General features: G+C 45.6%; 1 protein-coding gene across 1 annotated transcript in view; it reads right to left on the bottom strand.

Moving 5' to 3' along the window:
* Positions 1-22,600, bottom strand: part of LOC311119646 (transmembrane protein 45A-like) — a 59,129-nt gene extending 36,529 nt beyond the window's left edge. Inside the window, exons 1-2 of the mRNA XM_084194316.1 lie at positions 22,375-22,600; positions 146-365 (exon numbers count right to left, since the gene is read on the bottom strand). Coding sequence (XP_084050442.1) covers positions 146-347 — 202 coding nt within the window. The 5' untranslated portion in view covers positions 348-365; positions 22,375-22,600. The remainder of the gene's footprint in view (positions 1-145; positions 366-22,374) is intronic.
* Between the last annotated feature and the right edge of the window lie 217 nt (positions 22,601-22,817).

Raw genomic sequence — 22,817 nt, forward strand, 5'->3', positions numbered from 1 at the left:
GCATTGCCTTTAAATGTGCTTTGAGTTTTGAAACAACTGCCTTTTTGATGATCTGTTTTGAGTTTTGTACTAAGAGTTGTGAAAATTGAACCAAAGCGATAAAAAAAACATCTATCATGTGGATGCTCAGGGTGTTGATGCTCACCAACCACAGAGAAGAAAAGGGTGACGGATCCCTCGATGACTTCCAGGCGGCGCTGTGTGGATCGGCTGGCCAGGCGGGTGGAGGTGGAGCCCAGACTCTTGTTCCTGCGGGTGGCGTACCATAGAGAGTACTTTCCCGCCCACCACAGGCCCGCGATCAGGAAGAAACTACCTGGCAACGCATGGCCCTTAAAACTACCCATAATCCTTCACTGGAATACCTGGAACACAGAGAGAGGGGACGGATGATGTCACAACTCAGATACTGTCAGAAGAGTCTGATATCTGGTGAAGAGAAAAATATCTTATTCTTAAATTGAGCAACAAGAAATGTGGTGACAGACATTGGTATTACCAGTACGACCACTCATTCAGTTACTGTTGAGAATCGTTTGTGTGGTAGAAGAAATACATCCAAGCATGCTTCTCCTTCTCCTGAGCATCCGAGCATGTCCATAATGGGAAATACCGAACAGTCAGGAGACCAGAACCAAACAGCTCTCTGTTAAAGGAGACCAGAACCAAACAGCTCTCTGTTAAGCCCCCAAATCTCTCATCTGCACCTGGGCAGGTGAGAAAACAGAGGAGCTTCGAAGCTGGCTCACTTCTGGTTGGGTGGAGGCTCAATCTGGGTAGGAAGGGTGGAGGCTACTGGGTGGAGGCTACTGGGTAGAGGCTACTGGGTAGAGGCTACTGGGTGGAGGCTACTGGATAGAGGCTACTGGGTGAAGACTACTGGGTAGAGGCTACTGGGTGGAGGCTACTGGGTAGAGGCTACTGGGTAGAGGCTACTGGGTGGAGGCTACTGGGTAGAGGCTACTGGGTAGAGGCTACTGGGTGGAGGCTACTGGATAGAGACTACTGGATAGAGGCTACTGGGTAGAGGCTACTGGGTAGAGGCTACTGGGTAGAGGCTACTGGGTGGAGGCTACTGGGTAGAGGCTACTGGGTAGAGGCTACTGGGTGGAGGCTACTGGGTAGAGGCTACTGGGTAGAGGCTACTGGGTGGAGGCTACTGGATAGAGACTACTGGATAGAGGCTACTGGGTAGAGGCTACTGAGTGGAGCCCACATGGTAGAGGCTACTTGGTTGCTAAGCTTGGGGTTGGGTGGAGTCTACTAGGTGGAGGCTACTGGGTAGAGGCTTCTGGGTGAAGGCTACTGGGTAGAGACTACTGGGTGGAGGCTACTGGGTAGAGGCTACTGGGTGGAGGCTACTGGGTGGAGGCTACTGGGTGGAGGCTACTGGGTAGAGGCTACTGGGTGGAGGCTACTGGGTAGAGGCTACTGGGTAGAGGCTACTGGATAGAGGCTACTGGGTGGAGGCTACTGGGTAGAGGCTACTGGGTGGAGGCTACTGGGTAGAGGCTACTGGGTGGAGGCTACTGGGTAGAGGCTACTGGGTAGAGGCTACTGGGTAGAGGCTACTGGGTGGAGGCTACTGGGTAGAGGCTACTGGGTAGAGGCTACTGGGTGGAGGCTACTGGGTAGAGGCTACTGGGTGGAGGCTACTGGGTAGAGGCTACTGGGTAGAGGCTACTGGGTAGAGGCTACTGGGTGGAGGCTACTGGGTAGAGGCTACTGGGTAGAGGCTACTGGGTAGAGGCTACTGGGTGGAGGCTACTGGGTAGAGGCTACTGGGTGGAGGCTACTGGGTAGAGGCTACTGGGTAGAGGCTACTGGGTAGAGACTACTGGGTGGAGGCTCAGTTTGAGCTGGGACATTGGGTAGAGGGTAGTGGGTGGAGGCTCAGTTTGAGCTGGGACATTGGGTAGAGGGTAGTGGGTAGAGGCTACTGGGTGGAGGCTCAGTTTGAGCTGGGACATTGGGTAGAGGGTAGTGTCACATAGGTAGCTAGGTCCTGTGTGGCTCAGTTGGTAGAGCATGGTGCTGTGGGTTTGATTCCCACGGGGGACCAGTACGGCTAGAACACTGGATTATAGTGTCTACATTGGGGACCAGTACAGCTAGAACACTGGATTATAGTGTCTACATTGGGGACCAGTACGGCTAGAACACTGGATTATAGTGTCTACATTGGGGGACCAGTACGGCTAGAACACTGGATTATAGTGTCTACATTGGGGACCAGTACGGCTAGAACACTGGATTATAGTGTCTACATTGGGGACCAGTACGGCTAGAACACTGGATTATAGTGTCTACATTGGGCACCAGTACGGCTAGAACACTGGATTATAGTGTCGACATTGGGGACCAGTACGGCTAGAACACTGGATTATAGTGTAGTATGAAAATATATGCAATCACTACTGTAAGTCGTTCTGGATAAGAGTATCTGCTTAGTGAAAAAATGAAATAATAAAATGATATACCTCCAAAATCACATTGCTGTCACGCCTCTTTTGGGTGTCTGGAGAATTTTTGTATAACCCGAAACGGCTAGAATATTGGCCGCTGGATTATAGTGTCTACATTGTCATTGGATGTTACATTTCAAAAACCTTCCCTCCATATGCCCGTAGAAGGGCACTTGTGTTTGTTATGTTCGTCACTGTTTTCCGACCAGGTAGGACACATTTTGCAGAGTTCCTCCGTATGCTAGTTCACAACATTTCAGAACACAGAAGAAAACATGGAGGAAAAACTTAATTCTGTCGATGAAAGCATTCCAACTCGAGTCGATGACAGCGTTCCAACTGTAGTCGATGACAGCGTTCCAACTGTAGTCGATGACAGCGTTCCAACTGTAGTCGATGACAGCGTTCCAACTGTAGTCGATGACAGCGTTACAACTGTAGTCGATGACAGCGTTCCAACTGTAGTCGATGACAGCGTTCCAACTGTAGTCGATGACAGCGTTCCAACTGTAGTCGATGACAGCGTTATAACTGTAGTCGATGACAGCGTTCCAACTGTAGTCGATGACAGCGTTACAACTGTAGTCGATGACAGCGTTATAACTGTAGTCGATGACAGCGTTATAACTGTAGTCGATGACAGCGTTATAACTGTAGTCGATGACAGCGTTCCAACTGTAGTCGATGACAGCGTTCCAACTGTAGTCGATGACAGCGTTACAACTGTAGTCGATGACAGCGTTACAACTGTAGTCGATGACAGCGTTCCAACTGTAGTCGATGACAGCGTTACAACTGTAGTCGATGACAGCGTTCCAACTGTAGTCGATGACAGCGTTCCAACTGTAGTCGATGACAGCGTTCCAACTGTAGTCGATGACAGCGTTATAACTGTAGTCGATGACAGCGTTCCAACTGTAGTCGATGACAGCGTTCCAACTGTAGTCGATGACAGCGTTCCAACTGTAGTCGATGACAGCGTTCCAACTGTAGTCGATGACAGCGTTACAACTGTAGTCGATGACAGCGTTATAACTGTAGTCGATGACAGCGTTATAACTGTAGTCGATGACAGCGTTCCAACTGTAGTCGATGACAGCGTTACAACTGTAGTCGATGACAGCGTTACAACTGTAGTCGATGACAGCGTTCCAACTGTAGTCGATGACAGCGTTACAACTGTAGTCGATGACAGCGTTACAACTCGTCTTACTGATATTGAATATTATGTTTTTATCTTGAGGTGATTTGTACCGCTGTGTTTTCAATACGCCAGGCCAAACTGAGCAATCGGGGGAGAAGGGCCTTGGTCAGGGAGGTGACCAAAAACACGATGGTCACTCTGAAAGAGCTCCAGAGTTCCTCTGTGGAGATGGGAGAACCTTTTTCAGCGGCAGGGACAGGGAGACTAGTCAGGATCGAGGGAAAGATGAACGGAGCAAAGTACAGAGAGATTATTGATGGAAACCAGCTCCAGAGCGCTCAGGACCAAGACAATGCAGGAGTGGCTTCCGGACAAGTCTCTGAATGTCCTTGAGTGGCCCAGCCAGAGCCCGGACTTGAACCCGATCTAACGTCTCTGGAGAGACCTGAAAATAGCTGTGCAGCGACGCTCCCCATCCAACCTGACAGAGCTGCAAAGAAGAATGGGAGAAACTCCCCAAATACAGGTGTGCCAAGCTTGTAGCGTCATACCCAAGAAGACTCAAGGCTGTAATCGCTGCCAAAGGTGCTTCAACAAAGTATTTACATTTACATTTACATTTTAGTCATTTAGCAGACGCTCTTATCCAGAGCGACTTACAGTTAGTGAATACATTTTTTTTTTTTTTATATACTGGCCCCCCGTGGGACTGAAGTACTGAGTAAAGGGTCTGAATACTTATGTATATGTGAATTTCCGTTAAAAAAATACATATATTTTGCTAAAATGTCTAAAAATCTGTTTTACCTTTGTCATTATAGGGTATTGTGTGTAGATTAATGAGGGGAAAAAACGATTTAATCCATTTTAGAATAAGGCTGTAATATAACAAAATGTGGAAAAACTAAAGGGGTCTGAATACTTTCCGAATGCACTGTATGTATCTAGATGGAGAGTCGTTCAACCACAGCATATCTATTAATTGGTCTATTTACATCTCAACAGCTGAGTCTCATCGTTTGTTCCCTTGAATAAATGAAATTAATTGACAGAGACAGACTTAGCTGAAGCTGGTAAACCAGAGGAAAATAAACTCATGGACTAGACTCTCTACACAGTATAACTACTGATAGACTAGTTACTAGACTCTCCACACAGTATAACTACTGATAGACTAGTTACTAGACTCTCCACACAGTATAACTACTGATAGACTAGTTACTAGACTCTCCACACAGTATAACTACTCATGGACTAGACTCTCTACACAGTAAAACTACTAGATAGCCAGAGAGTAGAGCATTGCAGTAGTCTAATCTAGAAGCGGCAAAAGCATGGATTAGCTTTTCTGCATCATTTTTGGACAAAACATTTCTGATTTTTACAATGTTACGAAGATGAAAAAAAAGCTTCCCTTGAAATATTATTGATATGTTGATATGTTGATAGGGTCCAGAGTAACGCCGAGGTCCTCCACAGTTTTATTTGAGACGACTGTTCAACCATCAAGATTAATTGTCAGATCCAACAGCAGATCTCTTTGTTTCTTGGGAACTAGAACTAGAATCTCTGTTTTGTCCGAGTTTAAAAGTAAAACATTTGCCGCCATCCACTTCCTTATGTCTGAAACACAGGCTTCCAGGGTAGGACATTTTGGGGCTTCACCATGTTTCATCGAAATGTACAGCTGTGTGTCGTCCGCATAGTAGTGAAAGTTGACATTGTGTTTTCGAATGACATCACCAAGAGGTAGAATATAAGATCTAAACCAGGCAAGAACTTGTCCTTGTAGACCAATTAGGGTTTCCAATCTCTCCAAAAGAATGTTGCGATCGATGGTGTCAAAAGCAGCACTAAGGTCTAGGAGCACGAGGACAGATGCAGAGCCTTGGTCTGACGCCATTAAAAGGTCATTTACCACCTTCACGAGTGCAGTCTCAGTACTATGATTGGGTCTAAAACCAGACTGAAGTGTTTCGTATACATTATTTGTCTTCAAAAAGGCAGTGAGTTGCTGCGCAACAGTTTGTTTGTTTTTTATTAGAGGACTGCGAGATTCGATATAGGCCTGTCATTTTAAAAAACATTTTCCAGGTCAAGGTTTGGCTTTTTCAGGAGAGGCTTTATTACTGCCACTTTTAGTGAGTTTGGTTCACATCCAGTGGATAGGGAGACGTTTATGATGTTCAACATTGGAGGGCCAAGCACAGGAAGTAGCTCTTTCAGTAGTTTAGTTGGAATAGGGTCCAGTAGGCAGCTGGAAGGTTTAGAGGCCATGACTATTTTCGTGAATGTGTCGAGAAATACAGGATTAAAAAAACTTGAGTGTCTCCATTGATCCTAGGTCCTGGCAGTTCTGTGCAGACTCAGGACAGCTGAGCTTTGGAGAAATACGCAGATTCAAAGAGGAGTCTTAATTTGCTTTCTAATGATCATGATCTTTTCGTCAAAGAAGTTCATGAGTTCAACATTTTGGATTGTTCTTATTCTCCTCAATTAGGTTGGAAAAGTAGGCTGATCGAGCAGCAGTGAGAGCTCTTCGATTTTGCACGGTACTGTCTTTCCAAGCTAGTCGGAAGACTTTTGGTGGATGCCATTTCCGTTCCAAGTTTCTGGAAGCTTGCTTCAGGGCTCTGGTATTTTCTGTATATCAGGGAGCTAATTTCTTGTGACAAATGATTTCGTTTTAAGGGGTGTGACTGCATCTAGGGTATTACGCAAGGTTAAATTTAGATCCTCAATTAGGTGGTTAACAAATGTTTGTACTCCGACGTCCTTGGGTAGGTGTAGGGAGTCTGGAAGGGCATCTAGAAATCTTTGGGTTGTCCGAGAATATATAGCACTGCTTTTGATAATCCTTGGTTGGGTCTGAGCAGATTATTTGTTGCTATTGCAAACGTTATAAGATGGTGGTCCGATAGTCCAGGATTATGGGTAAAAACATTTAGATCCACAATATTTATTCCACGGGACAAAACAGGGTATGACTGTGGCAACGTGTAGGTCCGGAGACATATTGGACAAAACCCACTGAGTCGATGATGGCTCCGAAAGCCTTTTGGAGTGGGTCTGTGGACTTTTCCATGTGACTATTGAAGTCACCAAACATTATAAATACTATCTGCCATGACTACAAGGTCCGATAGGAATTCAGGGAACTCAGTGAGGAACGCTGTATACGGCCCAGGAGGCCTGTTAACAGTAGCTATAGAAAGTTATTGAGTAGGCTGCATAGATTTCATGACAAGAAGCTCAAAAAACGACATTTTTGGGGGGGATAAATATAAATTTTCTGTCGTAAATGTTAGCAACACCTCCGCCTTTGCTGGATGCATGGAGGATATGGTCACTAGTGTAACCAGGAGGAGAGGCCTCATTTAACACAGTCAATTATTCAGGCTTGAGCCATGTTTCAGTCAGGCCAATCACATCAAGGTTATGATCATGATTAGTTAATTGACAATGACTGCCTTGGAAGTGAAGGATCTAACATTAGTAGTCCTATTTTCAGATGTGAGATATTATCACAATCTCTTTCAATAATGACAGGAACGGAGGTCTTTATTCCAGTGAGATTGCTAAAGCGAACACCGCCATGTTTAGTTTTGCTCAACCTAGATCGAGGCACAAACACTGTCTCAATGGGGAAAGCTGAGCTGACTACACTGACTGTGCTAGTGGCAGACTCTACTAAGCTGGAAGGCTGGCTAACAGCCTGCTGCCTGGCCTGCACCCTGTCTCATTGTGGAGCTAGAGGAGTTAGATTCCTGTCTATGGTGGTAGATAAGATGAGAGCACCCCTCCAGCTAGGATGGAGTCCATCACTCCTCAGCAGGCCAGGCTTGGTCCTGTAACACCCCTCCAGCTAGGATGGAGTCCATCACTCCTCAGCAGGCCAGGCTTGGTCCTGTAGCACCCCTCCAGCTAGGATGGAGTCCATCACTCCTCAGCAGGCCAGGCTTGGTCCTGTAGCACCCCTCCAGCTAGGATGGAGTCCATCACTCCTCAGCAGGCCAGGCTTGGTCCTGTAGCACCCCTCCAGCTAGGATGGAGTCCATCACTCCTCAGCAGGCCAGGCTTGGTCCTGTAACACCCCTCCAGCTAGGATGGAGTCCATCACTCCTCAGCAAGCCAGGCTTGGTCCTGTAGCACCCCTCCAGGGTCCGTCACTCCTCAGCAGGCCAGGCTTGGTCCTGTAGCACCCCTCCAGCTAGGATGGAGTCCATCACTCCTCAGCAGGCCAGGCTTGGTCCTGTAGCACCCCTCCAGCTAGGATGGAGTCCGTCACTCCTCAGCAGGCCAGGCTTGGTCCTGTAGCACCCCTCCAGCTAGGATGGAGTCCATCACTCCTCAGCAGGCCAGGCTTGGTCCTGTAGCACCCCTCCAGCTAGGATGGAGTCCATCACTCCTCAGCAAGCCAGGCTTGGTCCTGTAGCACCCCTCCAGGGTCCGTCACTCCTCAGCAGGCCAGGCTTGGTCCTGTAGCACCCCTCCAGCTAGGATGGAGTCCATCACTCCTCAGCAGGCCAGGCTTGGTCCTGTAGCACCCCTCCAGCTAGGATGGAGTCCGTCACTCCTCAGCAGGCCAGGCTTGGTCCTGTAGCACCCCTCCAGCTAGGATGGAGTCCGTCACTCCTCAGCAGGCCAGGCTTGGTCCTGTAGCACCCCTCCAGCTAGGATGGAGTCCGTCACTCCTCAGCAGGCCAGGCTTGGTCCTGTTTGTGGGTGAGTCCCAGAAAGAGTAACAGTTATCTACAAATTATATATTTTGGGAGGGGCAGAAAACAGATTTCAACCAGCGATTGAGTTGTGAGACTCTGCTGTAGAGCTCATCACTCCCCCTAACTGGGAGGGGGCCAGAGACAATTAATAGATGCCGACACATCTTTCTAGCTAATTTACACTCTGAAGCTATGTTGCGCTTGGTGACCTCTGACTGTTTCATCCTAACATCGTTGTTGGCGACGTGGATAACACCAGTTCTAGTCTCAGCCAGCACCATCTTCAGATTAGCCTTTACGTCGGTAGCCCTGCCCCCTGGTAAACAGTGTATGATCGCTGGATGATTCTTTTTAAGTCTAATATTGCGGGTAATGGAGTCGCCAATGACTGGGGTTTTCAATTTGTCCGAGCTAATGGTGGGCGGCTTCGGCGGCTCAGACCCCGTAATGGGTGGAGGAGAGACCTGAGAATGCTCGGCCTCTGACTCCGACTCGTTGCTTAATGGGGAGAACCGGCTGAAAGTTTGTCGACTGAATGAGCGACACCGGTTGAGCATGCCGACAGCATTTCTTTACAGAAGCCTTGAAATAAAGAGTCCTGTAGAACCATGTCCAGATAAAGGGTCCTGTAGAACCATGTCCAGTTAAAGGGTCCTGTAGAACCATGTCCAGATAAAGAGTCCTGTAGAACCATGTCCAGATAAAGAGTCCTGTAGAACCATGTCCAGATAAAGGGTCCTGTAGAACCATGTCCAGATAAAGGGTCCTGTAGAACCATGTCCAGATAAAGCCTCCTGTAGAACCATGTCCAGATAAAGGGTCCGGGGTGAAAAAGTTGAATGAAAAAAGTCGAGCGAGGACTAAACGAAGACGTTGGTAAATGTGTTAAATGCAGAGTTTTGATTAAATGGTTATTAAAAGTAAAAAATGAAAGGTTTGGCAGGTAGCCAAGTATCAACAAACACTACAGCAGCATAGAGACAAGTCAGGAACCCCTTATTCATTTAGGCTAACCCCAGACTTAGTCAGCCAGATGTGGTGATAAACAGCTGTTACTCTCAGCTGTTCCTGTTGGACCCTGTGATATCTGTTCCTGTTGGACCCTGTGATATCTGTTCCTGTTGGAGCCTGTGATATCTGTTCCTGTTGGAGCCTGTGATATCTGTTCCTGTTGGACCCTGTGATATCTGTTCCTGTTGGAGCCTGTGATATCTGTTCCTGTTGGACCCTGTGATATCTGTTCCTGTTGGACCCTGTGATATCTGTTCCTGTTGGAGCCTGTGATATCTGTTCCTGTTGGAGCCTGTGATATCTGTTCCTGTTGGACCCTGTGATATCTGTTCCTGTTGGAGCCTGTGATATCTGTTCCCGTTGGACCCTGTGATATCTGTTCCTGTTGGAGCCTGTGATATCTGTTCCTGTTGGAGCCTGTGATATCTGTTCCTGTTGGACCCTGTGATATCTGTTCCTGTTGGAGCCTGTGATATCTGTTCCTGTTGGACCCTGTGATATCTGTTCCTGTTGGAGCCTGTGATATCTGTTCCTGTTGGAGCCTGTGATATCTGTTCCTGTTGGACCCTGTGATATCTGTTCCTGTTGGAGCCTGTGATATCTGTTCCCGTTGGACCCTGTGATATCTGTTCCTGTTGGAGCCTGTGATATCTGTTCCTGTTGGAGCCTGTGATATCTGTTCCTGTTGGACCCTGTGATATCTGTTCCTGTTGGAGCCTGTGATATCTGTTCCCGTTGGACCCTGTGATATCTGTTCCTGTTGGAGCCTGTGATATCTGTTCCTGTTGGAGCCTGTGATATCTGTTCCTGTTGGACCCTGTGATATCTGTTCCTGTTGGAGCCTGTGATATCTGTTCCTGTTGGACCCTGTGATATCTGTTCCTGTTGGACCCTGTGATATCTGTTCCTGTTGGAGCCTGTGATATCTGTTCCTGTTGGAGCCTGTGATATCTGTTCCTGTTGGACCCTGTGATATCTGTTCCTATTGGAGCCTGTGATATCTGTTCCTGTTGGAGCCAGTGATATCTGTTCCTGTTGGAGCCAGTGATATCTGTTCCTGTTGGAGCCAGTGATATCTGTTCCTGTTGGAGCCTGTGATATCTGTTCCTGTTGGAGCCTGTGATATCTGTTCCTGTTGGACCCTGTGATATCTGTTCCTATTGGAGCCTGTGATATCTGTTCCTGTTGGACCCTGTGATATCTGTTCCTGTTGGACCCTGTGATATCTGTTCCTGTTGGAGCCTGTGATATCTGTTCCTGTTGGAGCCTGTGATATCTGTTCCTGTTGGAGCCAGTGATATCTGTTCCTGTTGGAGCCTGTGATATCTGTTCCCGTTGGACCCTGTGATATCTGGTCCTGTTGGAGCCTGTGATATCTGTTCCTGTTGGAGCCTGTGATATCTGTTCCCGTTGGACCCTGTGATATCTGGTCCTGTTGGAGCCTGTGATATCTGTTCCTGTTGGAGCCTGTGATATATGTTCCTGTTGGAGCCTGTGATATATGTTCCTGTTGGACCCTGTGATATCTGGTCCTGTTGGAGCCTGTGATATCTGTTCCTATTGGAGCCTGTGATATTTGTTCCTGTTGGAGCCTGTGATATCTGGTCCTGTTGGAGCCTGTGATATCTGTTCCTGTTGGACCCTGTGATATCTGTTCCTGTTGGACCCTGTGATATCTGTTCCTGTTGGAGCCTGTGATATCTGTTCCTGTTGGAGCCTGTGATATCTGTTCCTGTTGGAGCCTGTGATATCTGTTCCCGTTGGACCCTGTGATATCTGTTCCTGTTGGAGCCAGTGATATCTGTTCCTGTTGGAGCCTGTGATATCTGTTCCTGTTGGAGCCTGTGATATCTGTTCCTGTTAGTCTGTGATATCTGTTCCTGTTGGAGCCTGTGATATCTGTTCCTGTTGGAGCCTGTGATATCTGTTCCTGTTGGAGCCTGTGATATCTGTTCCTGTTGGAGCCTGTGATATCTGTTCCTGTTGGAGCTAGTGATATCTGTTCCTGTTGGAGCCTGTGATATCTGTTCCTGTTGGAGCCTGTGATATCTGTTCCTGTTGGAGCCTGTGATATCTGTTCCTGTTGGAGCTAGTGATATCTGTTCCTGTTGGAGCCTGTGATATCTGTTCCTGTTGGAGCCTGTGATATCTGTTCCTGTTGGAGCCTGTGATATCTGTTCCTGTTGGAGCCTGTGATATCTGTTCCTATTGGAGCCTGTGATATCTGTTCCTGTTGGTCCAAAAAGGTAACTTTATAAACAAGCTAGTGAAAAGGAGAGAGCCAAGATCCAGTGCCACTCAGGGGAATGGAAACAATAATATGACTGCATACATATACAGAGGCTGCAGACAGCGGGCTGTGTCACTCCAACTATAAGAATCAATCCATCCTTGACCGGCAAATTCATTCCAACAGACTTTCAATGTCCTTATTAGTCCTTAAATCCTTCCATAAAGTGTAAGGGTTGGGGTGAGGTGTGACCCAGGTGCGGTGCAGGATAGACAGTAGGCAAGGATGGTGAAACAAGGATCTTTACTGGTGGTCCAAAGACCAGGATACAAAACAACAGACTATACACGAAAACAAATGAGGAGCACATAGGTCTCCAAAAAACAGGCTGACAGCAAACAATACGAAATACTAACTCTGACTGGAAAAACACAATGACACAGGGAGAACACTTCTCGAGTACCTGTAACTCCGTCACGTGATCCGACACTGATACGTACTGCTTGACATCAAGGAACTAGCAGAGAAAACTGAGCAAGGGAACACAGGGAAGTGAGGGCATAAATACACAGGTGAATCAGATAGCCACAGGTGACACCAATAGGCAGATAATTAGTCCCGACTGTGAGTGAGGAGGTGCCAATGGTTGTCGGAGGAATGAGCGACACCGGTTGAGCATGCCGACAGCATTTCTTTACAGAAGCCTTGAAATAAAGAGTCCTGTAGAACCATGTCCAGATAAAGGGTCCTGTAGAACCATGTCCAGTTAAAGGGTCCTGTAGAACCATGTCCAGATAAAGAGTCCTGTAGAACCATGTCCAGATAAAGAGTCCTGTAGAACCATGTCCAGATAAAGGGTCCTGTAGAACCATGTCCAGATAAAGGGTCCTGTAGAACCATGTCCAGATAAAGCCTCCTGTAGAACCATGTCCAGATAAAGGGTCCGGGGTGAAAAAGTTGAATGAAAAAAGTCGAGCGAGGACTAAACGAAGACGTTGGTAAATGTGTTAAATGCAGAGTTTTGATTAAATGGTTATTAAAAGTAAAAAATGAAAGGTTTGGCAGGTAGCCAAGTATCAACAAACACTACAGCAGCATAGAGACAAGTCAGGAACCCCTTATTCATTTAGGCTAACCCCAGACTTAGTCAGCCAGATGTGGTGATAAACAGCTGTTACTCTCAGCTGTTCCTGTTGGACCCTGTGATATCTGTTCCTGTTGGACCCTGTGATATCTGTTCCTGTTGGAGCCTGTGATATCTGTTCCTGTTGGAGCCTGTGATATCTGTTCCTGTTGGACCCTGTGATATCTGTTCCTGTTGGAGCCTGTGATATCTGTTCCTGTTGGACCCTGTGATATCTGTTCCTGTTGGACCCTGTGATATCTGTTCCTGTTGGAGCCTGTGATATCTGTTCCTGTTGGAGCCTGTGATATCTGTTCCTGTTGGACCCTGTGATATCTGTTCCTGTTGGAGCCTGTGATATCTGTTCCCGTTGGACCCTGTGATATCTGTTCCTGTTGGAGCCTGTGATATCTGTTCCTGTTGGAGCCTGTGATATCTGTTCCTGTTGGACCCTGTGATATCTGTTCCTGTTGGAGCCTGTGATATCTGTTCCTGTTGGACCCTGTGATATCTGTTCCTGTTGGACCCTGTGATATCTGTTCCTGTTGGAGCCTGTGATATCTGTTCCTGTTGGAGCCTGTGATATCTGTTCCTGTTGGACCCTGTGATATCTGTTCCTATTGGAGCCTGTGATATCTGTTCCTGTTGGAGCCAGTGATATCTGTTCCTGTTGGAGCCAGTGATATCTGTTCCTGTTGGAGCCAGTGATATCTGTTCCTGTTGGAGCCTGTGATATCTGTTCCTGTTGGAGCCTGTGATATCTGTTCCTGTTGGACCCTGTGATATCTGTTCCTATTGGAGCCTGTGATATCTGTTCCTGTTGGACCCTGTGATATCTGTTCCTGTTGGACCCTGTGATATCTGTTCCTGTTGGAGCCTGTGATATCTGTTCCTGTTGGAGCCTGTGATATCTGTTCCTGTTGGAGCCAGTGATATCTGTTCCTGTTGGAGCCTGTGATATCTGTTCCCGTTGGACCCTGTGATATCTGGTCCTGTTGGAGCCTGTGATATCTGTTCCTGTTGGAGCCTGTGATATCTGTTCCCGTTGGACCCTGTGATATCTGGTCCTGTTGGAGCCTGTGATATCTGTTCCTGTTGGAGCCTGTGATATATGTTCCTGTTGGAGCCTGTGATATATGTTCCTGTTGGACCCTGTGATATCTGGTCCTGTTGGAGCCTGTGATATCTGTTCCTATTGGAGCCTGTGATATTTGTTCCTGTTGGAGCCTGTGATATCTGGTCCTGTTGGAGCCTGTGATATCTGTTCCTGTTGGACCCTGTGATATCTGTTCCTGTTGGACCCTGTGATATCTGTTCCTGTTGGAGCCTGTGATATCTGTTCCTGTTGGAGCCTGTGATATCTGTTCCTGTTGGAGCCTGTGATATCTGTTCCCGTTGGACCCTGTGATATCTGTTCCTGTTGGAGCCAGTGATATCTGTTCCTGTTGGAGCCTGTGATATCTGTTCCTGTTGGAGCCTGTGATATCTGTTCCTGTTAGTCTGTGATATCTGTTCCTGTTGGAGCCTGTGATATCTGTTCCTGTTGGAGCCTGTGATATCTGTTCCTGTTGGAGCCTGTGATATCTGTTCCTGTTGGAGCCTGTGATATCTGTTCCTGTTGGAGCTAGTGATATCTGTTCCTGTTGGAGCCTGTGATATCTGTTCCTGTTGGAGCCTGTGATATCTGTTCCTGTTGGAGCCTGTGATATCTGTTCCTGTTGGAGCTAGTGATATCTGTTCCTGTTGGAGCCTGTGATATCTGTTCCTGTTGGAGCCTGTGATATCTGTTCCTGTTGGAGCCTGTGATATCTGTTCCTGTTGGAGCCTGTGATATCTGTTCCTATTGGAGCCTGTGATATCTGTTCCTGTTGGTCCAAAAAGGTAACTTTATAAACAAGCTAGTGAAAAGGAGAGAGCCAAGATCCAGTGCCACTCAGGGGAATGGAAACAATAATATGACTGCATACATATACAGAGGCTGCAGACAGCGGGCTGTGTCACTCCAACTATAAGAATCAATCCATCCTTGACCGGCAAATTCATTCCAACAGACTTTCAATGTCCTTATTAGTCCTTAAATCCTTCCATAAAGTGTAAGGGTTGGGGTGAGGTGTGACCCAGGTGCGGTGCAGGATAGACAGTAGGCAAGGATGGTGAAACAAGGATCTTTACTGGTGGTCCAAAGACCAGGATACAAAACAACAGACTATACACGAAAACAAATGAGGAGCACATAGGTCTCCAAAAAACAGGCTGACAGCAAACAATACGAAATACTAACTCTGACTGGAAAAACACAATGACACAGGGAGAACACTTCTCGAGTACCTGTAACTCCGTCACGTGATCCGACACTGATACGTACTGCTTGACATCAAGGAACTAGCAGAGAAAACTGAGCAAGGGAACACAGGGAAGTGAGGGCATAAATACACAGGTGAATCAGATAGCCACAGGTGACACCAATAGGCAGATAATTAGTCCCGACTGTGAGTGAGGAGGTGCCAATGGTTGTCGGAGGATGACACCTAGTGCGTCGCTCCGGAACTGCGACCCACTCCTGTAACAATAAAGTGTATATCATCAAACTTAAAAAGCTGCCTTTGATTTATCCTAAGAAAAGAAAAGTGTAAAAACAACATACAATTGTTCCAAAAGTTACACCGCACACAAGCCAAAGATCACCATGCGCAATGCCAAGCGTTGACTGGAGTGGGGTAAAGCTTGCCACCATTGGACCCTGTGACACAAGCCTACCAGACGAGCTAAATCACTTCTGTCCTCGCTTCGAGGCAAGCAACACTGAAGCATGCATGAGAGCCTCAGCTGTTCCGGATGACTATGTGATCACGCTCTTTGTAGCCGTTGTGAGTAAGACCTTTAAACAGGTCAACATTCACAAGGCCGCAGGGCCAGACGGATTACCAGGACGTGTACTCCGAGCATGCGCTGACCAACTGGCAAGTGTCTTCACTGACATTTTCAACATGTCCCTGACTGTGTCTGTAATACCAACATGTTTCAAGCAGACCACCATAGTCCTTGTTCCCAAGAACACTAAGATAACCTGCCTAAATGACTACCAACCCGTAGCACTCACGTCTGTAGCCATGAAGTGCTTTGAAAGGCTGGTCATGGCTCACATCAACAACATTATCCCAGAAACCCTAGACCCACTCCAATTTGCATAGCGCCCCAACAGATCCACAGATGATGCAATCTCTATTGCACTCCACACTGCCCTTTCCCACCTGGACAAGAGGAACACCTATGTGAGAATGCTATTCATTGACTCCAGCTCAGCGTTCAACACCATAGTGCCCTCAAAGCTCATCACTAAGCTAAGGACCCTGCACCTCCCTCTGCAACTGGATCCTGGACTTCCTGACGGGCCGCCCCCAGGTGGTAAGGGTAGGTAACAACACATCTGCCAACCTCTCCCTCAACATGCTCAAGGCAAAGGAGATGATTGTGGACTACAAGGGAAAAAAGAGGACTGAGCACGCCCCCATTCTCATCGCCGGGGCTGTAGTGGAGCAGGTTGAGAGCTTCAACTTCCTTGGTGTCCACATCACCAACAAACTGTCATGGTCCTAACACACCAAGACAGTTGTGAAGAGGGCACGACAAAGCTTATTCCCCCTCAGGAGACTGAAAAGATTTGGCATGGGTCCTCAGATCCTCAAAAGGATCTACAGCTGCACCATCGAGAGCATCCTGACTGGTTGCATCACCGCCTGGTATGGCAACTGCTCGGCCTCCGACCGCAAGGCGCTACAGAGGGTAGTGCGTACGGCCCAGTACATCACTGGGGCCAAGCTTCCTGAAATCCAGGACCTCTATACCAGGCGGTGTCAGAGGAAGGCCCTAAAAATTGTCAAAGACTCCAGCCACCCTAGTCATAGAATGTTCCCTCTGCAGCTCACAGCAAGCGGTACCGGAGCGCCAAGTCTAGGTCCAAAAGGCTTCTTAACAGCTTCTACCCCCAAGCCATAAGACTCCTGAACAGCTAATCATGGCTACCCGGACAATTTGCATTGCACCATTAAAACCCAACCGGATACTGTTTCTATTGAGTTCTGTCGGTTTAAAACCCAACCGGGAACTGTTTCTATTGAGTTCTGTCGGTTTAAAACCCAACCGGGATACTGTTTCTTTTGAGTTCTGTTGGTTTAAAACCCAACCAGGGAACTGTTTCTATTGAGTTATGTTGGTTTAAAACCCAACCGGGATACTGTTTCTATTGAGTTCTGTTGGTTTAAAACCCAACCGGGATGCTGTTTCTATTGAGTTCTGTTGGTTTAAAACCCAACCGGGAAGCTGTTTCTATTGAGTTCTGTTGGTTTAAAACCCAACCGGGATACTGTTTCTATTGAGTTCTGTTGGTTTAAAACCCAACCGGGATACTGTTTCTATTGAGTTCTGTCGGTTTAAAACCCAACCGGGATGCTGTTTCTATTGAGTTCTGTTGGTTTAAAACCCAACTGGGATACTGTTTCTATTGAGTTCTGTTCTTTGAGGTAGGTATATAGTGTTTTGCCACAAAACATGATTATTTGTCTCTCTAAAATAAAGTTAGATTGCAATATATTTCAAACAAAATCATGTTTTTTCACTAGCCCATGTCATGGTAAGATTAATCCTGTCAGTCTTTTCACTAGCCCATGTCATGGTAAGATTAATCCTGTCAGTCTATTCACTAGCCCATGTCATGGTAAGATTAATCCTGTCAGTCTTTTCACTGGCCCATGTCATGGTAAGATTAATCCTGTCAGTCTATTCACTGGCCCATGTCATGGTAAGATTAATCCTGTCAGTCTTTTCACTAGCCCATGTCATGGTAAGATTAATCCTGTCAGTCTTTTCACTAGCCCATGTCATGGTAAAATTAATCCTGTCAGTCTATTCACTGGCCCATGTCATGGTAAGATTAATCCTGTCAGTCTATTCACTAGCCCATGTCATGGTAAGATTAATCCTGTCAGTCTTTTCACTAGCCCATGTCATGGTAAGATTAATCCTGTCAGTCTTTTCACTGGCCCATGTCATGGTAAGATTAATCCTGTCAGTCTTTTCACTGGCCCATGTCATGGTAAGATTAATCCTGTCAGTCTATTCACTGGCCCATGTCATGGTAAGATTAATCCTGTCAGTCTATTCACTAGCCCATGTCATGGTAAGATTAATCCTGTCAGTCTTTTCACTAGCCCATGTCATGGTAAGATTAATCCTGTCAGTCTATTCACTAGCCCATGTCATGGTAAGATTAATCCTGTCAGTCTTTTCACTAGCCCATGTCATGGTAAGATTAATCATGTCTCTTTTCACTAGCCCATGTCATGGTAAGATTAATCCTGTCAGTCTATTCACTAGCCCATGTCATGGTAAGATTAATCCTGTCAGTCTTTTCACTGGCCCATGTCATGGTAAGATTAATCATGTCAGTCTTTTCACTAGCCCATGTCATGGTAAGATTAATCATGTCTCTTTTCACTAGCCCATGTCATGGTAAGATTAATCCTGTCAGTCTATTCACTAGCCCATGTCATGGTAAGATTAATCATGTCTCTTTTCACTAGCCCATGTCATGCTAAGATGAAATAATACTAGCTCTATCTCTTTCACAATATGTTTTTTTAATTTATGTAAACTTACCATCATTTCTTAAAATTTATATATATGAAGTTTTGAAATGAAACTCTTCACTTGTTGCTGGCAGACTGTCACATTTACATCTCAATAGACTACAGCACAATGTCTGTCCACCATTATCCGTGTTGTTCCTCCCCTGTTCAGATGATTCCCTGTAGTCTGTCTGGTGCTTGGTACCATCGTCATTCAGCTCTGCTGTCGCGACGTTTTCCAGCCTTCAAACATCCATCATTGCTCTCTGCTAAATATAGTCCTATTGTAACAATATCATAAACATGAGCATGGTTTTATAGATCGACTGTCAGGATGACATGACATGGTGAGGGATAAGGATTTATGAACCTGTTGAATTATTACCTGACTCGCCCTTTGGCTCGCGCAGCAGCTTTGTTTGGTTTGTTTTGAATATGTTTTCAATACATTCAGACAGGCTTCGCTCCAAACACGTCAGAATATGAACTGAGCGTCTGTGAGGCACAGCTGTGTTCTCACTGATCCTCTCCTAATCATCCTCTAACACACCATCTCCATGGTGACGATGAGCCCAATCACTCCTCCACACCACTTTAGTGTAGTGCCTGTGATTTGTTGGCAAGGTACAGTGAGGAAAAAAAGTATTTGATCCCCTGCTGATTTTGTACGTTTGCCCACTGACAAAGAAATGATCAGGCTATAATTTTAAAGGTAGGTTTATTTGAACAGTGAGAGACAGAATAACAACAAAAAAATCCAGAAAAACGCATGTCAAAAATGTTATAAATTGATTTGCATTTTAATGAGGGAAATAAGTATTTGACCCCTCTGCAAAACATGACTTAGTACTTGGTGGCAAAACCCTTGTTGGCAATCACAGAGGTCAGACGTTTCTTGTAGTTGGCCACCAGGTTTGCACACATCTCAGGAGGGATTTTGTTCCACTCCTCTTTGCAGATCTTCTCCAAGTCATTAAGGTTTCGAGGCTGACGTTTGGCAACTCGAACCTTCAGCTCCCTCCACAGATTTTCTATGGGATTAAGGTCTGAAGGCTGGCTAGGCCATTCCAGGTCCTTACTGTGCTTCTTCTTGAGCCACTCCTTTGTTGCCTTGGCCGTGTGTTTTGGGTCATTGTCATGCTGGAATACCCATCCACGACCCATTTTCAATGCCCTGGCTGAGGGAAGGAGGTTCTCACCCAAGATTTGACGGTACATGGCCCCGTCCATCGTCCCTTTGATGCGGTGAAGTTGTCCTGTCCCCTTAGCAGAAAAACACCCCCAAAGCATAATGTTTCCACCTCCATGTTTGACGGTGGGGATGGTGTTCTTGGGGTCATAGGCAGCATTCCTCCTCCTCCAAACACGGCGAGTTGAGTTGATGCCAAAGAGCTCGATTTTGGTCTCATCTGACCACAACACTTTCACCCAGTTCTCCTCTGAATCATTCAGATGTTCATTGGCAAACTTCAGACGGCCCTGTATATGTGCTTTCTTGAGCAGGGGGACCTTGCGGGCGCTGCAGGATTTCAGTCCTTCACAGCGTAGTGTGTTACCAATTGTTTTCTTGATGACTATGGTCCCAGCTGCCTTGAGATCATTGACAAGATCCTCCTGTGTAGTTCTGGGCTGATTCCTCACCGTTCTCATGATCATTGCAACTCCACAAGGTGAGATCTTGCATGGAGCCCCAGGCCGAGGGAGATTGACAGTTCTTTTGTGTTTCTTCAATTTGCGAATAATCGCACCAACTGTTGTCACCTTCTCAACAAGCTGCTTGGCGATGGTCTTGTAGCCTATTCCAGCCTTGTGTAGGTCTACAATCTTGTCCCTGACATCCTTGGAGAGCTATTTGGTCTTGGCCATGGTGGAGAGTTTGGAATCTGATTGATTGATTGCTTCTGTGGACAGGTGTCTTTTATACAGGTAACAAGCTGAGATTAGGAGCACTCCCTTTAAGAGTGTGCTCCTAATCTCAGCTCGTTACCTGTATAAAAGACACCTGGGAGCCAGAAATCTTTCTGATTGAGAGGGGGTCAAATACTTATTTCCCTCATTAAAATGCAAATACATTTATAACATTTTTGACATGCGTTTTTCTGGATTTTTTTGTCTGTCTCTCACTGTTCAAATAAACCTACCATTCAAATTATAGACTGATCATTTCTTTGTCAGTGGGCAAACGTACAAAATCAGTAGGGGATCAAATACTTTTTTCCCCTCACTGTATATGGTGTTTGTGTCACACCCACACAACAACAACAGGATGCTCATTCTGACAAGGGATATACCTACAGTATATCATTAGGATAATGAACTCGTAAACTGGGTTAGATGAAATAACCTCAGGACCATACCAGAATCCTGAACTAGACTGATATAACATCACCTATGATTTATGTGATGATTGGTTGGTTGATTGATTGACCTACCAGTAGGTTAGAGAGAGAGATCCCCACCAATAGAGCCTGTACCAGAGTCTGTCTGCCAGGCTGCTGGGCATCAAGGATGATCCACTATACACTGATGTTACTGACAGCAGGAGGTCCAATAATGAGTTCTAGTGTCATATTGTGTGGTAGTAACCTAAATACCATTCATATTGTGTGGTAGTAACCTACAGTGCATTCGGAAAGTATTCAGACCCCTTGACTTTTTCCACATTTTCAGGGTAAACCTCTGCTTTCATAAAGCATATCATTTTACTAGTCAGGGTAAACGTCATCATTGACCACGTTTACATGCGCACCAATATCCCATTTACAATAGTATTGGGATATTGGTGTATTCTGTAGTATGCTGTTTTTCAGTTTACACATATAAACATAATATCTGTTAAAAGCTTCTATCCCGGTTATGAGAAACCCTGAAAAGATACCTGAGATATGCTGATTTTAGACAGGATACTGTGGCATGTCAACATCTTATCCCCTTTACTGTCTGCGCAGGCTCAGTTTCGGATATCATGTTGTGTGATGAAGTTTTCATCTGATTGTCAAACAAATCACTTCAAATAGTAGGCTACCTGCACAGTTCGATCCACCATAATAATTCCATAATAATGTATTTTGATGATACTCCATGCTGGACCGTATAGTCTACTGGATCCTTTCACCTCTAATTTAGACAAGTTTCTGTTTATAATTTCGGACATTTGGTAGGCCATTTGTTTGTCAACTATATAGTTAGATACATGCAGCTTCTCTTCTGTCATAAATTGTTGCCCTATGAGACTAAATAAAGTATAGTGCTCACCAGAATAATGTCTTACATCGATAGAATTAATGCATCAGTAATCTAGTTAAGACCGGTAAAATTGTCTGTTTCGTTTAGGGACCCGGTAGAAAACGCAATAACTCCAAAACAGTGGAAAGATAGGTCCTGTTCAAAATGTCAGTTTGACTGGTTTTAAGGAATTGAAAAGCTGAAAAAACGATGAAACACCTTTCTGATAGGCCAGTTGGTCTTCGGTGCATATTTGATTTGGTTGAAATACTGTCGGCTTGCATAACAGCGTCAAAAACAACACATTACAGCTCATTCGCATTTTCTCAAGAGATGCTGAAAGAATTAAATATGTCTCTACTCCTGTTCCCGAGACAAAATAACATTTGTTCTATAATTTTACTGCAAGAAATGCAGAATTCTGCAGGGAGTTAATATTATATTACGCTACATTTGAGAGGTTATAGTCCTACTGTCAGTGTCCATATTTCAAGTTACTGTTCCATTTAACAGATGTGAACTTAAATTAGGAATATTCTGTTTATTCATGGCTACAGGGATACTCTTGAGCAGGATACCAAAGGTCAATGTAAACAGTTTATCCCGAATAAGACCTTAAGCAGGATATGAGCTACTATCCAGAATACTGTGCGCATGTAAACGTGGTCATTGCTAGAGGGTACATGGTGGTTTAGCACATCATTGTATACACCAAAGATGTATTGAGAATAAACTAAAAGTATAACTGTCGATGTACTACTATAATATAGCCTGTAGACATCTGTTTCTGAAATGTCATTTAAGAAAGTGACGTCACTGATCTTGTCTTACCGTAGTTAGATTGTTTCCACACAAAAAAAATCCGTGCGCCAAAGTTCCTAAGTGTTCCGTATGTCGAAACATTCACATTTTATTCAAATCCAATGAATACAGTTTAAACATCTTCCAAAAAGAAAAATATCCTACATACAGTATCATCCAAAAAGGTAGGTAGGTTATTATTATACCAGCCGTCCCATCTTCCAACTGGGTACTTTCACAACCACTTTTTCAGATCGTAAAATATTTTTTTGCTTTTTTGGGAAACATCCCCAACTGTATACCATTGGCTGAGCATTGTAAAACTACGTCACTCTTACTGACATTGATTGGTTGAACACCTTGTCAGTCTGCACTGAGCGAGAATCCACGTGTGCACTTTTACCCCGCCTGCTTGGAGTCCCTCTCTGGCCAGACAGACAGAATCCGCTACTTGTTGAGTGAGTCAATTGATG

This window comes from Coregonus lavaretus (genome assembly GCF_964263955.1).
Source record: "Coregonus lavaretus genome assembly, contig: HAP1_SCAFFOLD_1341, whole genome shotgun sequence".
NCBI classification, from domain to species: domain Eukaryota; kingdom Metazoa; phylum Chordata; class Actinopteri; order Salmoniformes; family Salmonidae; genus Coregonus; species Coregonus lavaretus.